We start from the raw sequence: 21,541 nt of genomic DNA, 5'->3' as shown, positions 1-21,541 counted from the left end.
TTGAAAGCAGATAAGTGTTTATTGTTCATAGGTACAAGAATATGACAGCTCTGGCTGATTTGCAGAGAACTGTTAAATCCTTGAGAAGAAAAAAATAGTTCTTTCAATGACCAAATCAACAAACCATCTAATTTCAGATCCTTGAGAAGAACATAGGTGAAAAGTTGTATTCCATATACCAATTATTGGTAAATGTCAACATTGATTTGATACTGCATTTTCCCTTTAGGTTAATTTCAAATACATAATACCTTTTTCTTCCCCAGCTCTATTTCCTGGTAAATTTTCTCTGAAATTAATTTTGTAGCCCAGAGATCAATTTAAACTTCATGAAACTAGGGTGCCTGAGCACATACAGACTAATTGCTGTGAGAAATTGTTCCTAACTGAAAGAGTAGTCCATTGGTTTTCCCACTTGATGTGGATGTGTCTCATTTCCTTTTCCAATATTTTATTTATACCATATTAATTTTATATCACGTTTCTAACCTTGAATTAGTCTGTTTGAGGTAATCATGGTATCAAAATCAACACAGCTGTTTCCTTCTCAAATGCTTTTTTCTTAAATCAGTGCATTGTTTTCTTTCTAAAGAGATAATTTAGGTGTAAAAAGGGAAGAGGAAGGTGAAATTAATCACTTGGGAATAAGGGTTATAGTATCAGGAACATTATCATTCTATTTACATGATCATGATTAACAGCATTTATTTAGAATTCTAGCTTATCAGGCACAAGCAAGGTAGAAACATAAATCAGTTTTTGCTTTGAAGTTTTTGAATAAACCAGAAACCTCTGTTTATATATAACGCAAAGCAAGCTATAAACATTGGCATCTGAGTTTGATTAGTTGCTCAGGCTGGCAGGAAAGGAGAAGCCAGGATGATCAAATAGTGTGCACAAGACACTTGCTTGTTCCTGATAAGCCAGGCTTCTGAAAAAATGTGAGCTATGTGCTTGTGCAGTCTATGTTTCTACTGGTTAACTTTTCATCTCTTTAAATAACTTTTTTTGAGTTAGATTTCTCTCTAGCCTGGATTTTATCAGATTTTACTTGGATTTTTAAAATTTACTAGATAAACCCAATGATTATATGCTCATATTATGTGATTTCACAAGAGAATATGCAATAATTGCCAGTTAGGAGAAATAAATACTGATACTTCCTTTGGGAAATGGAATGTGTCTTGCCTATATGCAGGCAGTTTGACACTGTATGCTATGTAAACAACTCTGTTGCATCAGGGTCCACCCCATTTATAGTATCGGTTTGCAGTCGTTTTTAATAAAGTATTGTGAAAAAAATCCACTTGAACAGATGAAGATAAACTGGTGCTCTCTAAGTTATTTTGGATTCTAACATCTGTAAGCTGAAGCCAGCAAGCGAATGTGTGAGTTATAGATGAAAACTTGGCATTTGGCTTCCATCTTATCTCTACTCTAGAGCATGGCAGTGTGCAGCTATATGTGTCATTGGATTAATCTCCTGCATCAGTGCTTGGGGATGATGGGAGCTGCAGTTCAACAATACTTGAAGTACCACATTTTGCGCACACCTGTAGAACTTCCAGAGTATAGTCCTATTTTGCTGCATGTTTAAATTGTAATTATATATGGTTCTGTCATAAGTATTAGAATAAATTCATAAATTTTGGTCACATGCTATATTCCATTTTGAATCATAACATGTTTCCTAGTTTCTAGGGAATTTTGTCTTTGAGAAAAATGGCGAGGAAAATTCATTTGTTATTTAAAGAAGTAAATGTTCAGTATGGCTCTGATCTTAGATTTCAAAGTAATGCTATGAAGAAATACAAATGTGCTTTTTTTCTGGATTGCTATTAGCATTCTTTTCAGGATTTCTATTTTGTTATGATAGGCAGAGAAGGGAAACCTAATAACAAATATTGAAATAGCAGCAGCCTGGCACATTCTTTAAATATTTATATAAGGGAGTCTTAGAAAGTGTCAGTTAATTGAGAAAAGAACTTTATCTGGGAAAATAAACTCATTCAATACTGGTCTTAGTGTAGCTAAGATTTTTTTAAATTTTAGAGTTTTACAGTATCAATTGTATTTTATTTTTATGCTACAGTCTGTGATTTGCAGAATTTTGGTTCTGTATCATAGAAGAAAAGCAATTATATTATTAAAGATAATGCTTGGACCCTTCATGTCCTGACTAAGCAAAGACCACGCCGAGACGAGGAGAAAGTCTCTAGTGTTTTATTTACTGCTATTGTAGACAGAAAATCCTACCAAACTGAAGAACCGTGGGAAAACCCAGACAGATAAACCGCAAAACTCAAGGCGGGTCTGTTCTGGGTTTCTTTGAATGACAGCTCAAAGTCTCTAAACTACGCATGCGTTTTCCCCCCTGGATAAGGGCCGCCTCCTGCTCGCCATCCATACTCATGACACTACATGAGCACAGTAACTATTATAAAAGCTTGTTCTTTAGGATTCTGAGCAATCCTGAAAAAAGGTTTTGGCTGCATGAAAACAGTTTGAAAGCCTGTAAAACAACAGTCTTTTTAAACAAATGGAAGATAGGAGCTGGGCTTGTATGGGGTCCAAAGCACTTTTCCAAAATCTTTTTCAAAATGAGTTCTCTACTTTATATTTTATATTTATTTTTAATTGGATTGCTTGTCTAGGACACCTTTATTTTTAAACAATTTTTTTTATTTTTTTGCTTTTAAGTTTTAACACACAGGTTGACAAAAATATTGTGCATTTTGTATCTGTAATGTATTTTTATAATGCCTTTAATTACACGTGCATGAAAAAGTTTAAGTAGTCTGCACAATTTGTATATTTCAGTGAATCCCTAACTGAACTGAAGTTGGTACAACCTTTATTCTTTTCTGTTGAACAGAAGTTTAAACATGACATCTTTTCTGTAAATTTGAAAGTGTATGTATTATTTATGTGCAATTTACATATTTAAGATAAGGAAGCCGTGAATAAGACAGATACAGAAGTTTGGACACTCTTTTAGTTGATTCAGTGCTCCCTTTTTTTTAATTGTGAAGTTCTTACTAAAGCCCCAAAAGGTGATTGATTCATTAGCCTGCAATTAGCTAAGTGAAGACAGTTCCACAGGTGGATAAATTCTGACTTTACAACCTCTCAGGTTGTGACAGTTCTGTCTACTTACAACAATAATGAACACCCCACCCCCCCGTAACTGTCTAAGCACTGAAAATGAAGATACTGTTACAAAGCAGGGAAGGACTATTTAAAGAAATCTAAAATCTTAATCTTAATCTTTTCCAACTGGAAATAACATTGCTGAGAAATGGAAGTTATTTGGAATTGCTGAGGCAAGATCTGGAAGACAAAAATCTCTGCTAGAACCACCCCCAAATTGAGCAGATTTGCAAAACAGTTCATTACAGACCTGCTATACGGTTTAGCTAACACTGGAGTAATTGTCCACAGTACACCATTGCTATACAGTGATCTGCACAGAAGAGTTGACAGAAGGAAACCTTTTCTCTGATTCATTACCAAAGTTGCGATCTACAGTATTTAAAAGAAAGCACTAAGAAGCCTGAACCATTTTGGAACAAGGTGCTTTGTGATGCTGAAACAAAAATAGAACTGTTCTGCAGAACCACATTTGGAGAAAAAAGGATGGCAACAGGCTAGAAACCAGGAGGCTGTGAGTTCTAGTTCCACCCTAGGCATGAAAGCCAGCTGGGTGACCTTGGGCCAGTCACTCTTTCTCAGCTCAACTCGCCTCACAGGGTTGTTGTGGGAAAAGGAGGAGGAAGGAGGAGTATTAGGTATGTTCACTGCCTTGAGTTATTTATAAAAATAATAAAGGCAGAATAGAAAATAAAATAAATGAAGCATTTGAAGAAAAGATGGGCCCTAATATCCTCTATGGTTGTGTGGTGCATTAAATGTGCATGAAAAGGGAAGAATGGATGCAAGTAAGTATCAGCATACCTTAAAAACTAGTGTCCCATGGTCAGTGAAGCTGAAAAGAAATTGGCTATTCAGTAGGATACCTGAAACATGCTTTCAAATCAACCTTGCAATCGTTATAGAAGAGATAGGTTTAAAATAGCCTTCATAGTCCCCAGACTTGAATGTTATTAAAACAAATCTTTGGGATATCTCAAACATCAGCGCATTCCAGATTTGAGAATATTTCTGAGCTGGAGGAGTTCTGCAAGGAAGAGGGGGGGAAAGAATCAAAAAGAACAGAAAGATTCTTACCACAGTACAGGAAACATTTGGAAGCTGATATTTCTGCCAAAGGAGGTGTTAGAAAGTACTGTCTGAAAGGGTATCCACACTTCTGCTGCTGCCTTATTCAGTTTTGTTTCTTTTAAACTGTAAAGAACTGCACATGCATTTAAATTTGCAGGAAGTTGTCACATTTAACTTCGTACCACCTACAGCAGTGTTTCTCAACCTCAGCCATGCTGGCTGGGGAATTCTGGGAGTTGAAATCCACACCTCTTAAAATAGCTGAGGTTGACAAACACTGCTGTAGAGGTTGTATTAACTTTTGTTCACTTAGGGGTTTACTGAAACACACAGTGGTGCTTAAAAGTTCGTGAACCCTTTTGAATTTTCAATATTTCTACATAAATATGACCTAAAACATGATCTGTTCTCCACACAAGTCCTAAAACTATATAAAGCGAATCCCTAAACAAATGAGTCAAAAATATGTGTGTTCATTTATTTATTGAGGAAAACGATCGAAAGCTACATGTTTGTGTGTGGTGAACATATGTGAACCTTTGCTTTCAGTAACTGGTGTGCCCCTCTTGGGCAGCAATAATTGCAATTAAACATTTCCGAGAACTGTTGATCAGTCCTGTACATTGGCTTGGAGGAATTTGAACCCATTCCTCCTTACAGCACACTTCAACTTAGGTATGGTGCTGGGCTTCCTCTTATGAACTGCCTGCTTCAGATCCACCCACAACATTTCTGTAGGGTTAAGGTCAGGACTTTGACTTGGCCATTCCAAAACATTAACTTCCTTCTTTTTAGCCATTCTTTGGTCATGTCTTGTGTGTTTTGGGTCATTGTCTTGCTGCATGACTTACTTTGTCTTGAGCTTCAGTTCACAGACAGATACCCTGACATTTTCCTGTAGAATTTGCTGCTTCAATTCAGAATTCATAGTTCCATCAATGATGGCAAGGTGTCTTGGTTCAGAGGCAGCAAAATAGGTCCAAACCAGGATACTGCCACCATCACGTTTCACAGATGGAATAAGGTTCTTATGCTGGAATGCAGAACTTGCCTTTTGCCAAATATAACACTTTTCATTCAAGCCAAAAAGTTCTATTTTGGTCCCATCCATCCATAGAACATTCTTCCAGAATCCTTCTGGTTTATCTGCATGGTCTTTCACAAATGGTAGATGGGCAGCAGGGTTCTTTTTGGAGAGCAGGGGTTTTCTCCTTGCAACCCTGCCATGCACACCATTGTTCAGTGTTCTGATGGTGGTCTCATGAATATTGAAATTTGCCAATGCAAGATAGGCCTTTAGTTCCTTAGACATTACCCTTGGGTCTTTGAGACCTCCTAGAGTATTACACGCCTTGCTCTTGGTGTGATCTTGGTTGGTAACAATGGTGTTGAATTTTGTTTATTTATTTATTGCTCACATTTATAAGGCCATCCATCTCACACAAGGCAACTCTGGGCGACATACAGCAATGAGGTAAAAACAGTGAATAAATGAAAATCATTATAAAAGATAAAATGATTTGCCTCCATTTGTACATGATCTGCCTGACAGGTGACTGGTAGAGTCCAAACTCTTTGAAAATAGTTTTGTAACCTTTTCCAGGTGAGAATCAACAACTGTTTTTCAGAGGTCCTCAGAAAGCTCCTTTGTTCAAGCCATGACACACTTCCATGTATCTGTGGGGTGAAGATCAGTCTTTGATAATGAATACCCAGAATGTTGTTCTTTAAATAAGGCAGGACCTTCCACACTCACACCTGATTATCATCTCATGGATTGAAACTCATGGCTCTAATTTCCCCTTCAAATGAACTGATAGTTCTAGAAGTTCTCATACTTTTTGCCACACAGAAATATGCAGCTTTGGATCATTTACCCCAATAAATGAATGAGTATAATGTTTTTGACTCCTTTGCTTAATTGGGTTCTCTTAATCTAATTTTAGGACTTATTTGGAGAACAGGTCTTGTTTTAGGTCATATTTATGCAGAAATATTGAAAATTCAAAGGGGGTTCACAAACTTTCAATCACCAATGTACAATTTGAACAGGGATGCCTAAACTTTTGGATGGAACTGTAGGTTTGTAGGACAATGTAGTCTTTACTGACAGGGAGCCAGTTGAAAAGAAATTCTGATTTATTAAAACCTATTTTTTCCTCAAGGATAGTCACATCAATATTATATGTAGCAGAATATTAGCATATTTCGATGCAGTTATTTTGACAGTTCAGAGTGCAAAAATAATAATTAGGTATTGTTATCCAAGTTCCCTTTCCCTTTGTAATGTCAGAACAGATAAGGTAAAGTCAAATCCAGTTGGTGTTAGGAAGTAGGTTGTATGCAATATAGCGGCTTGAAAAAAAGGATTCCAAGAGAGATTGAACATAATGCTTTTTATAGTTTGTCACTGAGTGGTAGTTAATGTTGTGTTATGTGGTAAGCTGATGCCTATGTTTGAAAATTTTTCTGTTAATGTATAAAGTTTATTGTATATCCTGTTTGATAGCTTTAGTTCTAGTAGAGTTTTAGTAATATGAAATTCTTGTTTCAAGCTTGACAATATTTTTTTTAACTAGTTAGACATCTGTCATTAGTTTGTGAGTAGAATTTATGACCTCAGAAAGGCTGATTACTTTGATAATAAGTTTATGTTTATCTGTGTACATGTAAATCTCCAGATGAATGAAAAATAATTTTATACAAAATGTTAAAATATGATATTCTGCTAATAATGGCAGCGTTGGAACTTCTATGTGATACAGAATATTTCTTCATTATAAAACACTTTCTCTATTCTACCATAAAAACCCTAGTTTATTATCAGTGCAGTATTGTGCATATTTTGTTTTGGAGTTTTGTTTGGAAATGTAACTCTCTATTGCGGCTTGCTTTGCGAACATGTATATGTTCAATTGTTGTAGTAAGGAAGTATTGTCATACATTCAGTTATGCATATCAGTCAACAGAACCAAGATGTTCATGACTCTAGGTTATACAAATCAACTTGGTGTTGTATGTGATGTGCAAGAAGATGGCTTGCTGCTTAAATTGTGCTCAAGTTGCTGATACAGTCCCTGACCCCAAACACCTCAACTCTAGATAGCATCTGGTTCTTCACTATACAAGCACAGGCTGATTTACTCCTAAATAACTTGAAGAAATCCCAGCATATGCATGTATGTAATTTTTTCTGTATGATTAAAGTAACTATTATACTGTATTTATTTGTGGCATCGTATGTAAAATCGTGCCATTTTAGAGACCCAAATAAGGGTTTTATATGATGATTCATGTGTACTTCCAGTTTTTCTTTTTTAGGACAGTATTTGTTGCACATATATATGTGTATAAGAGAGAAAGATGCTGAGAGAGAACTAAGCCCGATAGCTGAAAACATTCTCTGTGATGTTGATTTTTATATCGAATTTTAATGAAGACTTATTAAACATAAGAAAAGCCCTAACACTTTTCAAAATAACTTCCTTGCCACCTGGAAAAAAGACATTTGATCATTGGGCTTGAACTACATTTATTACTACTATATGTGGACTGGAGATTTAGCTAAAATTATTGTCTTTGACAGAACATTAGAATGTTGCCTGCAGTGATTATTTCAGTAGACTCTGGAATTAAATCTTTGACTAATTTAAATCTTTGATTTGATCCAGTTACAGGTTTTCATATTAATTTATAGAAATGTCGTTCTATTTCTAAGTATGCACTTACAGAATTCTTCCCACAAGGAGGCTTGCCTCATTTGCCATCTTTTAGAAAATATTGATATATCAAAATAGTATGTTGAGCTTCAAAATCTTAAGTAATTTGTTTCTCTTTTGTATTTGTGTTTTTGCTTTGTTTTGAACTGCAGAGCAAAATTTTGTGGCTAACAACAACTAACGTAAGATGGCATTTTGACCATCTTTAACTTTTTTATAAGACTATTGACTGGGGGCATCCAAAAATATTTTTTCTGCTCAGACAGAATTTGAGTGAAAATAAAAATGAAGCTCTAGTGGTTTGATCTGTCACAGATCATTGAAGTCTGGATTGGTTGTTATTTTCTGAAATTAGACGCAACTATATTGTTACGGTCTTTCTGTAGGTTGTAAAATGTTACAAACGAGGAAATGAAAAAAATCCATTTCATATTTTTATGTTTCTAAAAGCCAAACAATGACTTTTTCTTAAAACTGTAACCCTAGAATGCATTTTTCTACTGCCTTTTATTTAATTACCTGTATTGTGAGAGAGTGAAATGATTCCAGAGGTACAGGTAGTCCTCAGGGTATGACTACTCGTTCAGCAACCATTCAAAGTTACAAAGGCACTGAACGACGGGGACTTACGACCAGTCCTTGAAGTTGCAGCCATTGCAGCATCCCCGCAGTCACATTATCATGATTTGGTTACTTGGCAACGGGCTCCAAATTACAAAGGTTGCAGCATCCTATGGTCATTAATTTGACAAAGTCAGTGGGGAAGCCGGCATGAGGTCACAAGTTGCCGCTCCTGCCTCTTTTTCACCTGCCCATGCTTCGTAGCGTCTGCCCTCAGCACTCGTCTGCATTCCTTAGCACCTGCCCACCAGCTTGTCCATTGCTCTCACCTGCTGGCCTGCTTGTCTGTGACTCCCGCCTCTTCCCACATTGCAGTCACATGAGGTCCTTGCTTAACGACCTGCGTGGTCCTGGGGTTACAATGGCAACTGGGACTGTTGGTATTGCCATCGCTAAGCAATGCGATCGTGTGATACTGCGCTTTACAACCCATCACTAGGTGACAGAAATTCTGGTCCCAACTGCTGTCGTAACCCAAGGACTACCTGAGGTAGTCCTCGCTTAACAGTGGTAATTGGGACTGGAATTTCTGTCGCTAAGAGATGTGGTCATAAAATGCAATGTCACGTGGCCATGACAGAGACAGCAGTTCTGGCAGTCCTTGGTTACCGTTGTTAAGTGAGGACCTCATGTGACTGTGAGGGATCTTTGCTTTCCAGGGACTGGGTGCACCACAGTGTAGCAGTGCTATACACAATGCTTTATTGTGGTACACACCTTCCCCAACAACAGCCTCTCGCTTTGGGTTAACTCGACCATCCTAGGTCTTGCAAGTTGATGTCATCTTTAATACTCGGTCCTTAAACAAAGGTCTGAAAGACTGTAAAGTGGCATACAACCTTTGCCTCCCTCCAAATGTTCTTGCACTGATTGGGATCAGGTGCTACCTTGGTGTGGTTGCTCCTTTTCTGTTTGCTGCTGAGTTCCAGGCCAAGCTCCAAGCTCTACTCTTAAGCAGTACTGCTTTTGAGCTCTCCAGCTGAGCTCCCAATCCAAGCTCCAGGAAGGAATCCCACCAGGATATGCTGTTTACCATAGCTTGTAGTCCTGGCAGTTGACTGATAGTCCTCTTGCCTGCCTATAATAGCTATCAGTCTCCAAACATCACCTCCTGCTTCCCCATCTGCTTGCCATTTTCTTATCTCCTTTTCTCCTGCATCCCCCCCCCCCCCCCCCCCGTCTAAGCATTGGCTTTTGTAAGGCAAGGGCCTGGGTCAGGTAAGGCCGCCTCTGGACATCAGCACACTCCTGAAAATGCTAGGGTGTGGCTCAATTAGCCAGGCAGCTGGAATGCTGGCATGGATGTGAGTGAATGAATGAGCCCCTCTCTTAAGTTTCTGGGCTGTAAAATTTTACAGCCTTTTGGGGAAAAACATGAGCTGTGCTGAGCCATGGGGAAATGGGGTGGGAATTGTTTCTGCCAGGCTGCGGCTGCTTTTCCCCCAGCGCGTACAGCAATCCAGCTTCACTTCCTCACAGTGACCATGACTTTTGACTTCCTGCAGCTTCCCTATTGACCTTGCTTGTGGGAAGCTGGCAGGGGAGGTCACAAATTGTGATCATGTGACCACAGGATGCTGCAACGGTTGGAAATCCAGGCTGGTTGCTGAATGGCTGGATCACAGTCATGTGTCCATGGGGGCATTGCAACGGCTGGAACTTTGAGGACCAGTCGTAAGTACCGCTTGTTCAGCACTGTTGCAAGTTTGAATGGTTGCTGAACTAGTAGTCGTTTACCAAGGACCACCTGTATTTCATATATGCATGTGCTCCATATTATGTTGTTCTGGATCAAAGCAATCTCTTATTTAGGAACATGTATCGGTATCTATATATAGTTTCTCTAAGGTTATAATATTGAAATAATATACAGACATACAGTATGTGTTACATAGTGTTTAATACATGACATCTATTTATACTTAATATACAGAAATATTTTTCATGGGAGTGTGTGTTCTAAAACAACTAATTTAAAAATCTATTGAAATGCTACTAAAATTAGCAGAATTATTCCACAATCAGTGCAAAGATCTGATTATCTCAGATAAAAGTTAGGTAATAGGAGAGATTATAGGAGTATATATAGAAGTATGTAGCAGTTTTAGGGTTTTGCTCTTTAATAGTGATAGCCACTACTTTAAATAGATTACAGAGACAGATTATTTGCTCTTAAAGTCTCTTTTTCTCAAAATTATCTGCAGTAGAGTGTTCTGGAAATTTGAAATGCTCTGATACTGTTTTGATATTGTTTGAGTCCCAGTGTCAAACTTCTGTTCATTAATTCTTTTATGCAAAAAGCATGACTGAGTGAGGAATTACTGAACTCACATAGATCAAAATGTTTCAGGCTATCTCAAAAGGTGTCAACTAATACAGTGGGTTTTTAACTCATTATAATTGTTAATTGATTAGGTACATGTAATCTGTCTCACATTTAACCTTCATCTGCATAACCAGTCTGTCTTCCCCTCCCTTTCTACTCCCTACCTCATCCCAATTTAGATCCTACATCAGTTTAGCCACTCTGATGAAATGAGCTATAACTCACAAATGTTTATACCTTTTAATAAAATTGGTTAGTCAGAAAAGGTGCTATCAGACTCCAGATTTTTGGCTACCATAGACTGACACAGTGTTCTTCCTGTAATGTCTACAGTTGGAGGTATGTGAATTGTGTAAGAGGTATGGGACTGATCCTGCTGCTGTGCAGTGAATAATCCTTGTTTCTCTTCTAGTGTAAAGATTATTGCCTGATTCTGTAGAGTATCTGTTAATTTTCAATATAAAGTATCTGCAGGATTCTCATACTGGATAGTGTAGAATCTGCAGTTGCCAGCATATTTTTTTTTATATAAGATGAAGGAGAAATTGCTCCATAAAACCATTTTTAACTAAGAATATTTGAATTTTCCATTGAAAACAAAGTATTGATTCATGAGTATTTATCCTGAGATGTGCTTAGTATCTTCTTCAAGTGTTGCTCTAGTAAGTATTGGTCCAGGTTGAATTTATGCATGTATATGCATGTCCTTGTTCACTATAAAAAGCAGCTAATACATTCTAACATAAGACATAAAACATTACTGTTAATGTGCCACCTTCTCTCCTTCCCTAAAGTAATAACACTGATCCTTTTCAGACATATTGATTCAATTAAATATTGTTTTTATTAAAGTACCTGAATAATATGATTAGCCAAAAATCATGTTTTCCAGTAAATAAATCCAGTCATGAAAAAATATATTGCCATTTCAATTTGATAATTTTTAGATAAAATTGTTGTCTGAGCAGTGTGACTATAACAGACAAAGCTAATAGGTGTTAACTTTAACGCAGGACTGTCAATTAACATTTACTTGTTTTCTTTATAAGAAAGAATATACAAATTTAATTAATAAAGCATTAAATTCACATTGAATATTATACTCAGAGAAAACTGGTATAAGATGTTTTGCCACTGGATCATTTTTCCGTATTTGGTGGCAATGTTGTATTTATATAATGAAAAACATTTTAAAAGCTGAATTTCCTTTCCAACATGCTATTTTTTAAAAATTAAGTATTACTAAAGCTTACATTCTCACAAAGTGTACCGAATTAACTTTGTACATGGTAACTGCTACAAGGATACTTGGTACTTCCTACTGGAAAGTGTACACATTTCCTTCTGTAGAGGAATGGCTAATTAATCTTTGTAGTACATCCCAATGTCTAAAATAACTTACTTCAGAAATAAATCTGACAAATAATTTAATCAAAATTGGAAACCATTTTTGGATTTTAACTCTATATGCATATTTGTACCACATCCAGAATTGGAGTTTTTCTTATAAAGACTTCAATTGCTCAAGTAGAAATTACTGTTACTCTTAATCTCATTTTATGATTTAAACTGCACTGATTATTGCTTTTGATATTCATATATAATTTGGATTTTAAAAATGATTTGTGGTTTTTAAAATGATATAGTATATTTAGTTTTTAAAACTAATCAGTAAAATACTGAAAATGTTAACCTAATTTTATGATGCTTGTAAATTCCCAATTTATCCACTGTGCTCTATTTTTCCTTTTATTTCTCTCTCTCTCTCTCTCTCCTGAGTTGTATGTCTTTTTTCTTTTTTCTTTTTTTTAATGCTTGATAAAAATATTATATAAAGAGAATTTAGGAAGAAGCTAATTAGAAATAAACTTCAATCTATATTACTGTTATGATGAGTTGCCCATATGATTTTAGCTGCAAAAAAAAGTAATATGATTATATTTAAAAGTTATTGCAGGAAGACTAAGAGACTTCAGAAATTTCTATTATTATTTTCTGCATGTGCTAATAGCCTGAGACAGAAAAAGAGTTGCAAATAAAGAGAGTAGAAGTTGAGTGAAAAAGAAATAATATTACTGTCAGTTTGAATCTTAGGTAACTATAAAACAAATGTGGCTTTCTCCTGATTGTAGGTCTCTTTAGCTTTGTAGATGTTTAGGTTAGGTAACAGATGTGTTGGTGTAAACCACCAATTAGATTTTTAAAAATATATCAATCCGTATGAATTTTTTAACTTCTCTTTTCCCCACCTTTAGGCTAGGGACATGAACTTAAGAAAGATTAACCTTTTCTTAATATAGCTAAGCATACTATGAGTGTTTATGTAGGCAAAAGCAGTATGTTCACATTAGGATTAAGGAAAGCAGCTGCTAGAGATAGTTAGGAATGAACCCCTGATACTAAAAAAAATAGGAATGTGATTTCCTATTCAAAAACAAGAGAGATGAGAAATTGACAACTTCCTATGTAACAAGTATATCAGTCTCAGTTTCAATATTGTGCATAAATATCCCTGTTATCATTTGTGGTGGTGGTGGTGGTGGTGATGATACTAATAAGAATGAAGTTTCAAGATCCTATCAAGTAGCTTATAGGAAGTGGACTGAGGATTCTTCCCACATCTCTGGGCAAATTCACAGCTTCCTGGGACCTTGTTATTTAAAATGGCACAGGGATATGAGTGTAATGTAGTTTAATCCTCCTTCCCCAAGTTGGTTAGGGTTATTTGTGAATTACAATGTTCACCCTTCTCTTTTATATTGGAGTTATAATCCAAACTTTCAGAGATTATATATGTATTTCTTGAACCATTTTTAGAAGGCATGCAATGAAATTACCAGGATCTTCTTAAGCAATATTTACAAATGCATTGGTTGCTCTTTTCCTTCATCTAGATATCAGACTGGTATTGGTTCAGTATGTTGGAGTGGAGTTGGTGTGTGTATGTGTGTGTGTTTTGTGGTAGTAGCTAGAAACTTAATCTGCAGTGAGAAAAAGGTTACCATTGTGTGGCTTATGCAGCATCTAGTTTCTTATATTTGCAACATGTGTTTTATTGTTAGCTTTCTAAAAAAGTTGCTTGCACCACTATAATTAAATATTAAAGGAATTTCTGACTTATACTTGTAATACTTGTAATATACACGGTTGTGTTAATTTTTTTGCTTGACTCTTTCAGATAAATGTGCTGGGCACTAAGATTTTGTTTTTGTTTCTACTTCTGCTTTGGTTTGCTTGTGAATAGATATCTGTAGTGAGTTGTTTCCCTTTATCTCTGTAGTTATCAGAGACTGTTACAAACGATTGCAGTACTTGAGGCTCAGCGTACTCAAGCAGTTCAAGATCTTGAGAGTTTAGGCAGACACCAGAGAGAAGCACTGAAAGATCCCATTGGATTTGTGGAAAGTCTCCAGAAGAAGGTATTGCAGTGGGAATTCTCTCATAAGAGATGTTTGATAACTGATACTTCAAATAGATGACCTCTGTAGAGGACCCTGGCTTCTTGAGTCTGTTATTCTAAAATAATTTCTTCAAAACTGTGTTTATTAAAAAAAAATGCATTAGCCCTTTATTTATGAAATCCGATGAATAATGGTGGCACCAGTTCCTTTCTCCCCTTAATCTGTCTTCATACCAATTTTCCACATGGGATTACTTCACCTGACATGATCTAGCTTAGGATCATGTCAGGTGAGAGCCAGTTTGGTCTAGTGGTTAAGGCAACGGGCTAGAAACCAGGAGTCTGTGAGTTCTAGTCCCGCCTTAGGCATGAAAGCCGGCTGGGTGACCTTGGGCCAGTCTCTCTCTCAGCCCAACTCGCCTCACAGGGTTGTTGTGTGGGGAAAAGAGGAAGAGGAAGGTTAGGTATGTTTGCCGCCTTGAGTTATTTATAAAAATAATAAAGGCAGGATAGAAAATTAAATAAACAAATAAATAATGTTCTTGAATAACCAGGCACTAGAATGGTTTTCAAAATAGGCCCTAGTCTTAATTTGACTATCACATTCATTTGTTAGTAGGAACTGAATCTTAAGGAAGCCAATTCTCTAGACTTGATACTATTTTTTTTCTCCAATTGGCCTGGTCTCCTTTACCACAGGCATGTACATGTGTTTAAATTACAATCCTTGAACACTGTGGTCCCCTCATACATTCAACATCTGTAAATCAGCATGGCAGACAATTAGTTTAAGTGCATGTCTGTGTTTTTCTGCTGGTAGCTTTCAGTAGAATCAATCATAGGGAGATTATATGATCACGTGTAGTTTGTATAATATGTGGGGGAAAAGGGTGCATACCTCATTAAATGTGATCAGATATTCTTGTAAACAATCTGTTCATATTGAAAACTACCTCCAGATAAAGGATATGTCATGTTTTTGCACCAGTATTCCACCAGTTTGCTATAAGATCACTGCAGCCTGAATGTTTGTACTGGACCTTTATAGCTAATGTTACCTGTAATTGAGGGTCAAGTTATTTAAAGTTTTCCAGAGTAAATTTGGGAATTGTGTCACTGAGAAATAGCAACCAAATATGCCATTTGGCAATTTTCTCTTCAGATTATTGATCTTTTTGTGGAATGTATTTTATTATTAAAGAACAATAATAGAGTGAATAGAGGGATGTGGTATCCATATATATTTTGAACGTTGTTAAGCTTTAAAATTTTTGTTTCTATTTGTTGGCCTCCTTGTAGCTTCTCTTAGAATATATTTGTTCGGAACAAATAATTTACTTAAATGGTAAGAAGACAACAAGTGGAGATGAAATTGTGAAAATCTGGCTATAATAGTTTTAAATATGATCTCTAATGAGCCATCATTTTCTGTTTAATATTTTCTTTGCTATGCTTTTTATTAATCCTGGAAGAATTCCTTAAATGTGTGGCAGTATAGTAATACAGAGTTTGAGACTTGGCATTGCCTTAACATAAGTCCACATTTATATAACTTTATATCATATTATTTGAGGTGTTTTCTCTGTGTAAATGTTTCATCTTTCTTTCAGGTTGATGTAGGGCTTCCATTTCCACAAAGAGTTGTCAAGCTGCCAGAGATATCCTGGGACCAATATACTACAAGCCTTGGGAATTTTGAAAGAGAATTCAAAAACCGAAAGCGTAACAGTAGACGAGCCAAGCTTATTTTTGATAAAGGTAAGCATGAAATAAATAGGCTTTGTGTTAAAAAAAAAAAAAAAGGTCAAATGCACTGTATTGATTACTTTTCATTTTTGTAGGTTTACCTACACGACCAAAAAGCCCTTTGGATCCCAGAAAGGATGGAGAGACTACTTCATACTCTGTTTTGCCTTTTAGCGATTGCCCAGAAGCTTCAACAAACAACCGTCCACAAGTAAGTATGATCAGAAACAAAAGAAAGCCTGTATTTTCCAAAGCAACTCTTCGAAAAATGTAGATAATTCATTTGGAAAAGTTGTATCCTTTGCCTTTTGATCAAATTATTCTTAAACTTTTTATAGTAGAATGCAACAATGCCTTATTACTCACAGTTCAAAGCCACAGAATCTACTGCCCATTAGGTCAGTAGCTGATGGTTGGGTCAGTAGATGTTTTTAGCTCTGTGTGGTCCTTTAGCTTTGCTAGTAGTGAATTAACTCTCTGCAGTTCTGCTGCTCTTCTTTTTTTGGTCAATAGATGAAGCCAGGGTAGTCATCCGCTGCATGAAAGGCTAAGAGTGCAACTTCCCAACAATTTACCATTCCTTGCTCAATGGCACAGACCAGAAAGTACCTTCCTTCAGAATGTGGTGTTTTGGTTACAGTATCCAACTAGGGCTAGAGAATCCCAAATTTAGTCACCTTTCAAGTCATCACTCAGCTATGAAGGTCATGGGGTAACTTGGCTCTGTAGTAGTGAATGAGGACTAAAGGCTTTTAAAAGTCTCTCCATATCAGAAAGGGAGGAGAAAGAGAGTTTTATGGGAAAAAAACAGCTGGCAGTTGGCTGCTACAAGTTGGTTATAGGGGATGATTAGTAGTGGCTGATGAAGGGAAAAGGACTGCCAGCTCAGCTTCAGTGGAAAGAAAGGGTTTTAAACCAGAGGTTCCCAGTGAGAGAATGATGTTTATAAGAAGAGTCCTCTAGATAGGAGAAGCGATTATGTAGTCACATAAAGTTACTATTTTTGATTTTGCATGTTCAGGTTTTTCTCTTTAACTCATATGTGGGTTTCTAATCAATCATATTTTATGAACATTGATCAGTCTGCTGAAGCACCATGCATCAGCCATTTGTTTTGCCCACGTAATTAGAAAACTTAAAGAAAATAGTAAAGGTGGAGGGTTTTGATTGATACTAGAAGGGTAGACCCAAATACATTAAAACTGGGGGAGGGGGGCAGCCTACTCAGTAAGAAATAGACTGTTGTATATTGTAAATGCTCTTTGAGTATTTTGTTTGCTCCTTGGCTGAGAAAAGGGCTAGCAGTGTCAAGATGCCAAGAGGAAGGGTGCGGGGGTAGGTTGAACTGAAGAGACAGGGCTCCATCCCACTTCAGGTTCGGCATCAAGTTTTAGTTGAAATTTCATAGGAAATACAAGTATAAATATGAGATATATTTGAAATTTACAGTCCTAGGATGACACAAATATTTTTTAGTAGCCATCACCAAAGTATTCAGCATTGATATACTGTGATACAATAGGTGATTATTTTGGTTGTTTATTGCAAGAAAAAGTAAAAGCAGTAACTGTATGACATTTAACCTTTTTTGTTTGATTGAAATTCAGTTATGCATGTTATCTAAATTCTCATCTTGTTATATACTGCATTTAAGCAGATGATAAGGGGACGACTTTGTGATGAGACCAAACCTGAAACTTTCAATCAGCTGTGGACAGTAGAAGAACAGGTAATGCAACAATCACGACTTTAAAGTGATATTATCCTATAATATTAATCTTGTTTTTCTATTCTGTCTTCATTCCTCTTTCCCTTCTCCCAACTTTCCATTAAAGATGACTAGAGATCTCTCTTGTGAAAATCAAGTTGTATTGACAACTTTTGTTGTTCATCATTTCAGAAAAAACTTGAACAATTACTTTTGAAGTATCCTCCAGAGGAAGTAGAATCTCGGCGATGGCAAAAAATTGCTGATGAGTTGGGTAATAGAACTGCAAAGCAGGTACTGAGGGGCTGCATTACTGTTAGTTTTAGACAATGAATAGACAGCTTCTGTTTCTTGGTAAAACGAGTGTTGGAAAGGAAGATTCTATATGAAGTATAGGTAGTTGTTACTGCATCCATATTATGCCTACTGATTTCCACAAAAGTATCTCATTTTTTGCTTTTAAAAAAAGGTTTGCTTAATTAGGTATGCAGATTCTTCAGTTGTAGAACTATTTTTTCATTTAAATCAACAAGCGTTTTGTGTGTGTGTATTTAATTTTTAATTCTATGACTTATAATAAGTGATGGGAAGGAGGGAATCCAGAGGTAGTCCTAGCTTAATGATCATTCATTCAGTGACCATTTGAAGTTAATGATGGCGCTGAATGAATGGTAGTTACAACCAGTCCTTGAAGTTACGGCCCCCACAATCACATGATCAAAATTTGGGAGCTTGGCAGCCTGCCCACATTTACAAGGGCCTCGTGAAGGGCCAGCAGCTGCTTGGCCAGGCACACTTTGACAGCAGTGGAGGAGGAAGATGGCAAAGGTAAGCTCGGGGTGGCAGGGGTAGGTGGTGGCAGTAAAGTGCAGGGTGGCCAAAAGGGCAGAGACAGGGGGGAGATATGTTGGGGGCAGTTGAGGCAGAGGCGAGCATGGCAGGGCAGGAGAAGTGTAAGGTCCTGTCCTAACAACTGCAACCAGGACTACCAGAACTGCTGTTTCTAAGCAGTGTGGCCACATGATGTTTTGCCTAATGACCACTTTACTTAGTGACAGAAATTCTGGTCCCAATTAGGGTTGTTAAATGAAGACTATCTGTATGCCTCTTACAAAGTATTACCGAACTTTATGACAAACAAAGCTGCATGTTGATTGGGAAGTTGACAAATGTTTCAGAAGAAGGCATTGGCAAACCACTTTGTATTGGTGCCCCCAAACCCCTCTAGTATATGAATATTGTAAATGTATCCACTAGGTCCATCTGTCTGTTCGTCTATCTAATGTCTTTGACCCATTTGTTTAATTGGGTTCCCTTTATCTAGTTTTAGGACTTGTGTAGAGAACAGATCATGTTTTAGGTCGTATTTATGCAGAAATATTGAAAATTCAAAAGGGTTCCCAAAGTTTTAAGCATCACTGTATATGGCCTCCCAATTCAAACATAGTGAGTCCAGACAGCATATAATAAATAATTAAAAAATTAAGCAAATACAATTAAAATCCAATAGGTTCCTTTCCAGATGGAGTGAACCACACATTTCAGCTCCAAAGCTTGAGAAAAAGACCAAGTTTTTGCTGCCTTTCTGAAGGCCAACAGGGTTGGGGCCAGCCATATGTCCAAGTCTGGGGGTGGGGAATCATTCTAGAGGACAGGTGCAGGCAGTGGGAAAGGCATGCCTCCTGGATCCCATCAGCTGGCATTGTTTCAGAGAAGTGTGCCTGCCCTGTTAGAAAGTGTGGGATGGACAGATATCACTGGGGAGAGCAGTTCTGCAAATAACAGTCTGGTGCCATGTAGGACTTTATAGGTGTTAACCAGCACACTGAATTGTACCTATAAGCCTATAGGAAGTCGGTTTACCTTGCTAGGTAGTGCTGTTACATGGGCATATCTGGCCGTGTCCATAACTACCCAAGCTGCTGCATTTTGGCCCATTTGTAGCTTCCAGATGGCCTTCAAGGGCAGCCCCATATACAGCATATTGCTGATGGGAGGTGACTAGGGCATGAGTGACAGCAAGCAGGGCCTCCTGATCCAGGTATGAGCACCATTTGCACACAAGATGAATTTGTGCAAAGGTCTTCCTGCCACAGCTGCAACCTGCTCTTCAATCAGAAGCTGTGAGTCCAGGAGGACCCCTAATTTGTGCATTAAGTTTGAGCGGGGGAGTTCAACCCTGTCCAGAAGCAAAAATAGAAAGTTTCCAGTTTTGGGATGCAGAGGACCCAAAATCCAGAGCCACTCAGTCTTGGCAGGGTTGAGTCAAAGACTTTTCTTCCCATCCCATCTCCACAACCTCCAGACACTGGGACAGAACCTTGACAACCTCACTTACAGGACTAAGGGACAGAGATGTATGGTTGAATATCAGCATACTGATGATACCACACCACATGCTAACAAATGACCTCCAGTGGTCACATTAAATATTAGAAAGAAAAAATTAACCAGTGAAATAAGGATGTGTATTTTAAAAGATGGCAAATACCCAATCTATATCAGAAGACACTACTTCATGAAGTTACAATTTCTGTAACATACGCCATCCTGCTGCCCAGTAGGCTCCCTTGCTGAGGTTGTCTTAGGGTAATGCTGGAGAATTCAGAACATTTTGAGATTTGACCAGATGGGAAGTAACACAGAAATATGTTAAATAAATAAACTGTTTTTAGTTCATATTTAGACTCTGAACATGTGAAAACCGTTTTTATTCTAAATACATCAGGAAAAGTACTATATGTGAATTGAAAACTCAGGAAACTTCTAATGAAGTTGGTCTTGATGAGAAATTTGAAGATGAGAGTGAAGAGCCCTTATGAGTGGAGAATTGCTCCTCTCCTTTTGTAATATAGGAAACATCATGGTAGCAGGAGGATTCACTCATATTTATTTTTCTTAATTAACACTTAGCTTACATAATTATTTCATGTTTAAGAATTATATCCATACATATTTTCTATTTTTTCCCCCTATTTAGGTTGCCAGCAGAGTGCAGAAGTATTTCATAAAACTGACTAAAGCTGGTATTCCAGTTCCAGGCAGAACACCAAATTTGTATTTATACTCTAAAAAGGTAAATCACAAGGCTTTGCATTTATTTCTGAGATTTTCTGCTCATGAAACGATCCAGTGATGGCAAACAAACAAACAAAAATCCATTTCTTTCAGTGACAGTTAATGTGATAACTGGGTTTCCAAAGAAAAGTTACAATTTGGGCCCCAAATCAACTATGGGAAGGGGAATGCTCTAAATCTTGAGTTGAAGCAGATTGTTTCTCAAATTGCTGTTGGATCCAACTGGATTTGAATAGAACTTTGTAAAATCAAAGACCCCCATCTCCGTGCAGAAAATTCTACTTGCGTTTAAGTAGAATTGACATGATCATTCAATATGTTATGGTTAGGGACTGAGGACTGAGGACTGATCTTCTTACGTATGAATAAAGATTGTTAAATGTGAAAATTGTGCAAAACTGCACTTTAATTTAGAGAGATGCTCTATTGCCAGTCCATATTCTCTTAACCATAACTTCACATGTTTTCTATCATTGCCCTTTCCATCAAGATTGCAGGCTTCTTATATGAGGGCCATATTTTCTTGTACTATGGTTAGCGTATTTTTAAGTGAATAGATCCTGGGTGCACAACCTGTTTTTCTTCATTATGGTCTTTCGGAATTACACATATGGGTACTTGAACCTGCACAATGTCCTCATTCAGAACTTCCTAGAACGAAAAGTTTTTGGCAGGAGCCCTACTCCTTCCCTGTATGTTGACAGAACTCCCAACCAAATTAC

At 37.1% G+C, this 21,541-nt stretch overlaps 1 protein-coding gene across 6 annotated transcripts in view; it reads left to right on the top strand.

Annotated features, from left to right (window-relative positions):
* The window catches only part of ZZZ3 (zinc finger ZZ-type containing 3), a 74,356-nt gene that overhangs the window by 38,303 nt on the left and 14,512 nt on the right, over positions 1 to 21,541 (top strand). For 5 of the 6 annotated variants that reach the window (XM_063298147.1, XM_063298146.1, XM_063298144.1 and 2 more), the window contains 6 exons: positions 14,168 to 14,306; positions 15,898 to 16,045; positions 16,129 to 16,244; positions 17,688 to 17,762; positions 17,934 to 18,035; positions 20,722 to 20,817. In XM_063298147.1, the coding sequence (XP_063154217.1) occupies positions 14,168 to 14,306; positions 15,898 to 16,045; positions 16,129 to 16,244; positions 17,688 to 17,762; positions 17,934 to 18,035; positions 20,722 to 20,817 (676 nt within the window). The remainder of the gene's footprint in view (positions 1 to 14,167; positions 14,307 to 15,897; positions 16,046 to 16,128; positions 16,245 to 17,687; positions 17,763 to 17,933; positions 18,036 to 20,721; positions 20,818 to 21,541) is intronic. The other variant, XM_063298149.1, reaches the window with a different exon arrangement.

The sequence above is a fragment of the Candoia aspera genome, chromosome 3, assembly GCF_035149785.1.
Source record: "Candoia aspera isolate rCanAsp1 chromosome 3, rCanAsp1.hap2, whole genome shotgun sequence".
NCBI lineage: Eukaryota > Metazoa > Chordata > Lepidosauria > Squamata > Boidae > Candoia > Candoia aspera.
This window is presented reverse-complemented; position numbering and strand designations above follow the sequence as displayed.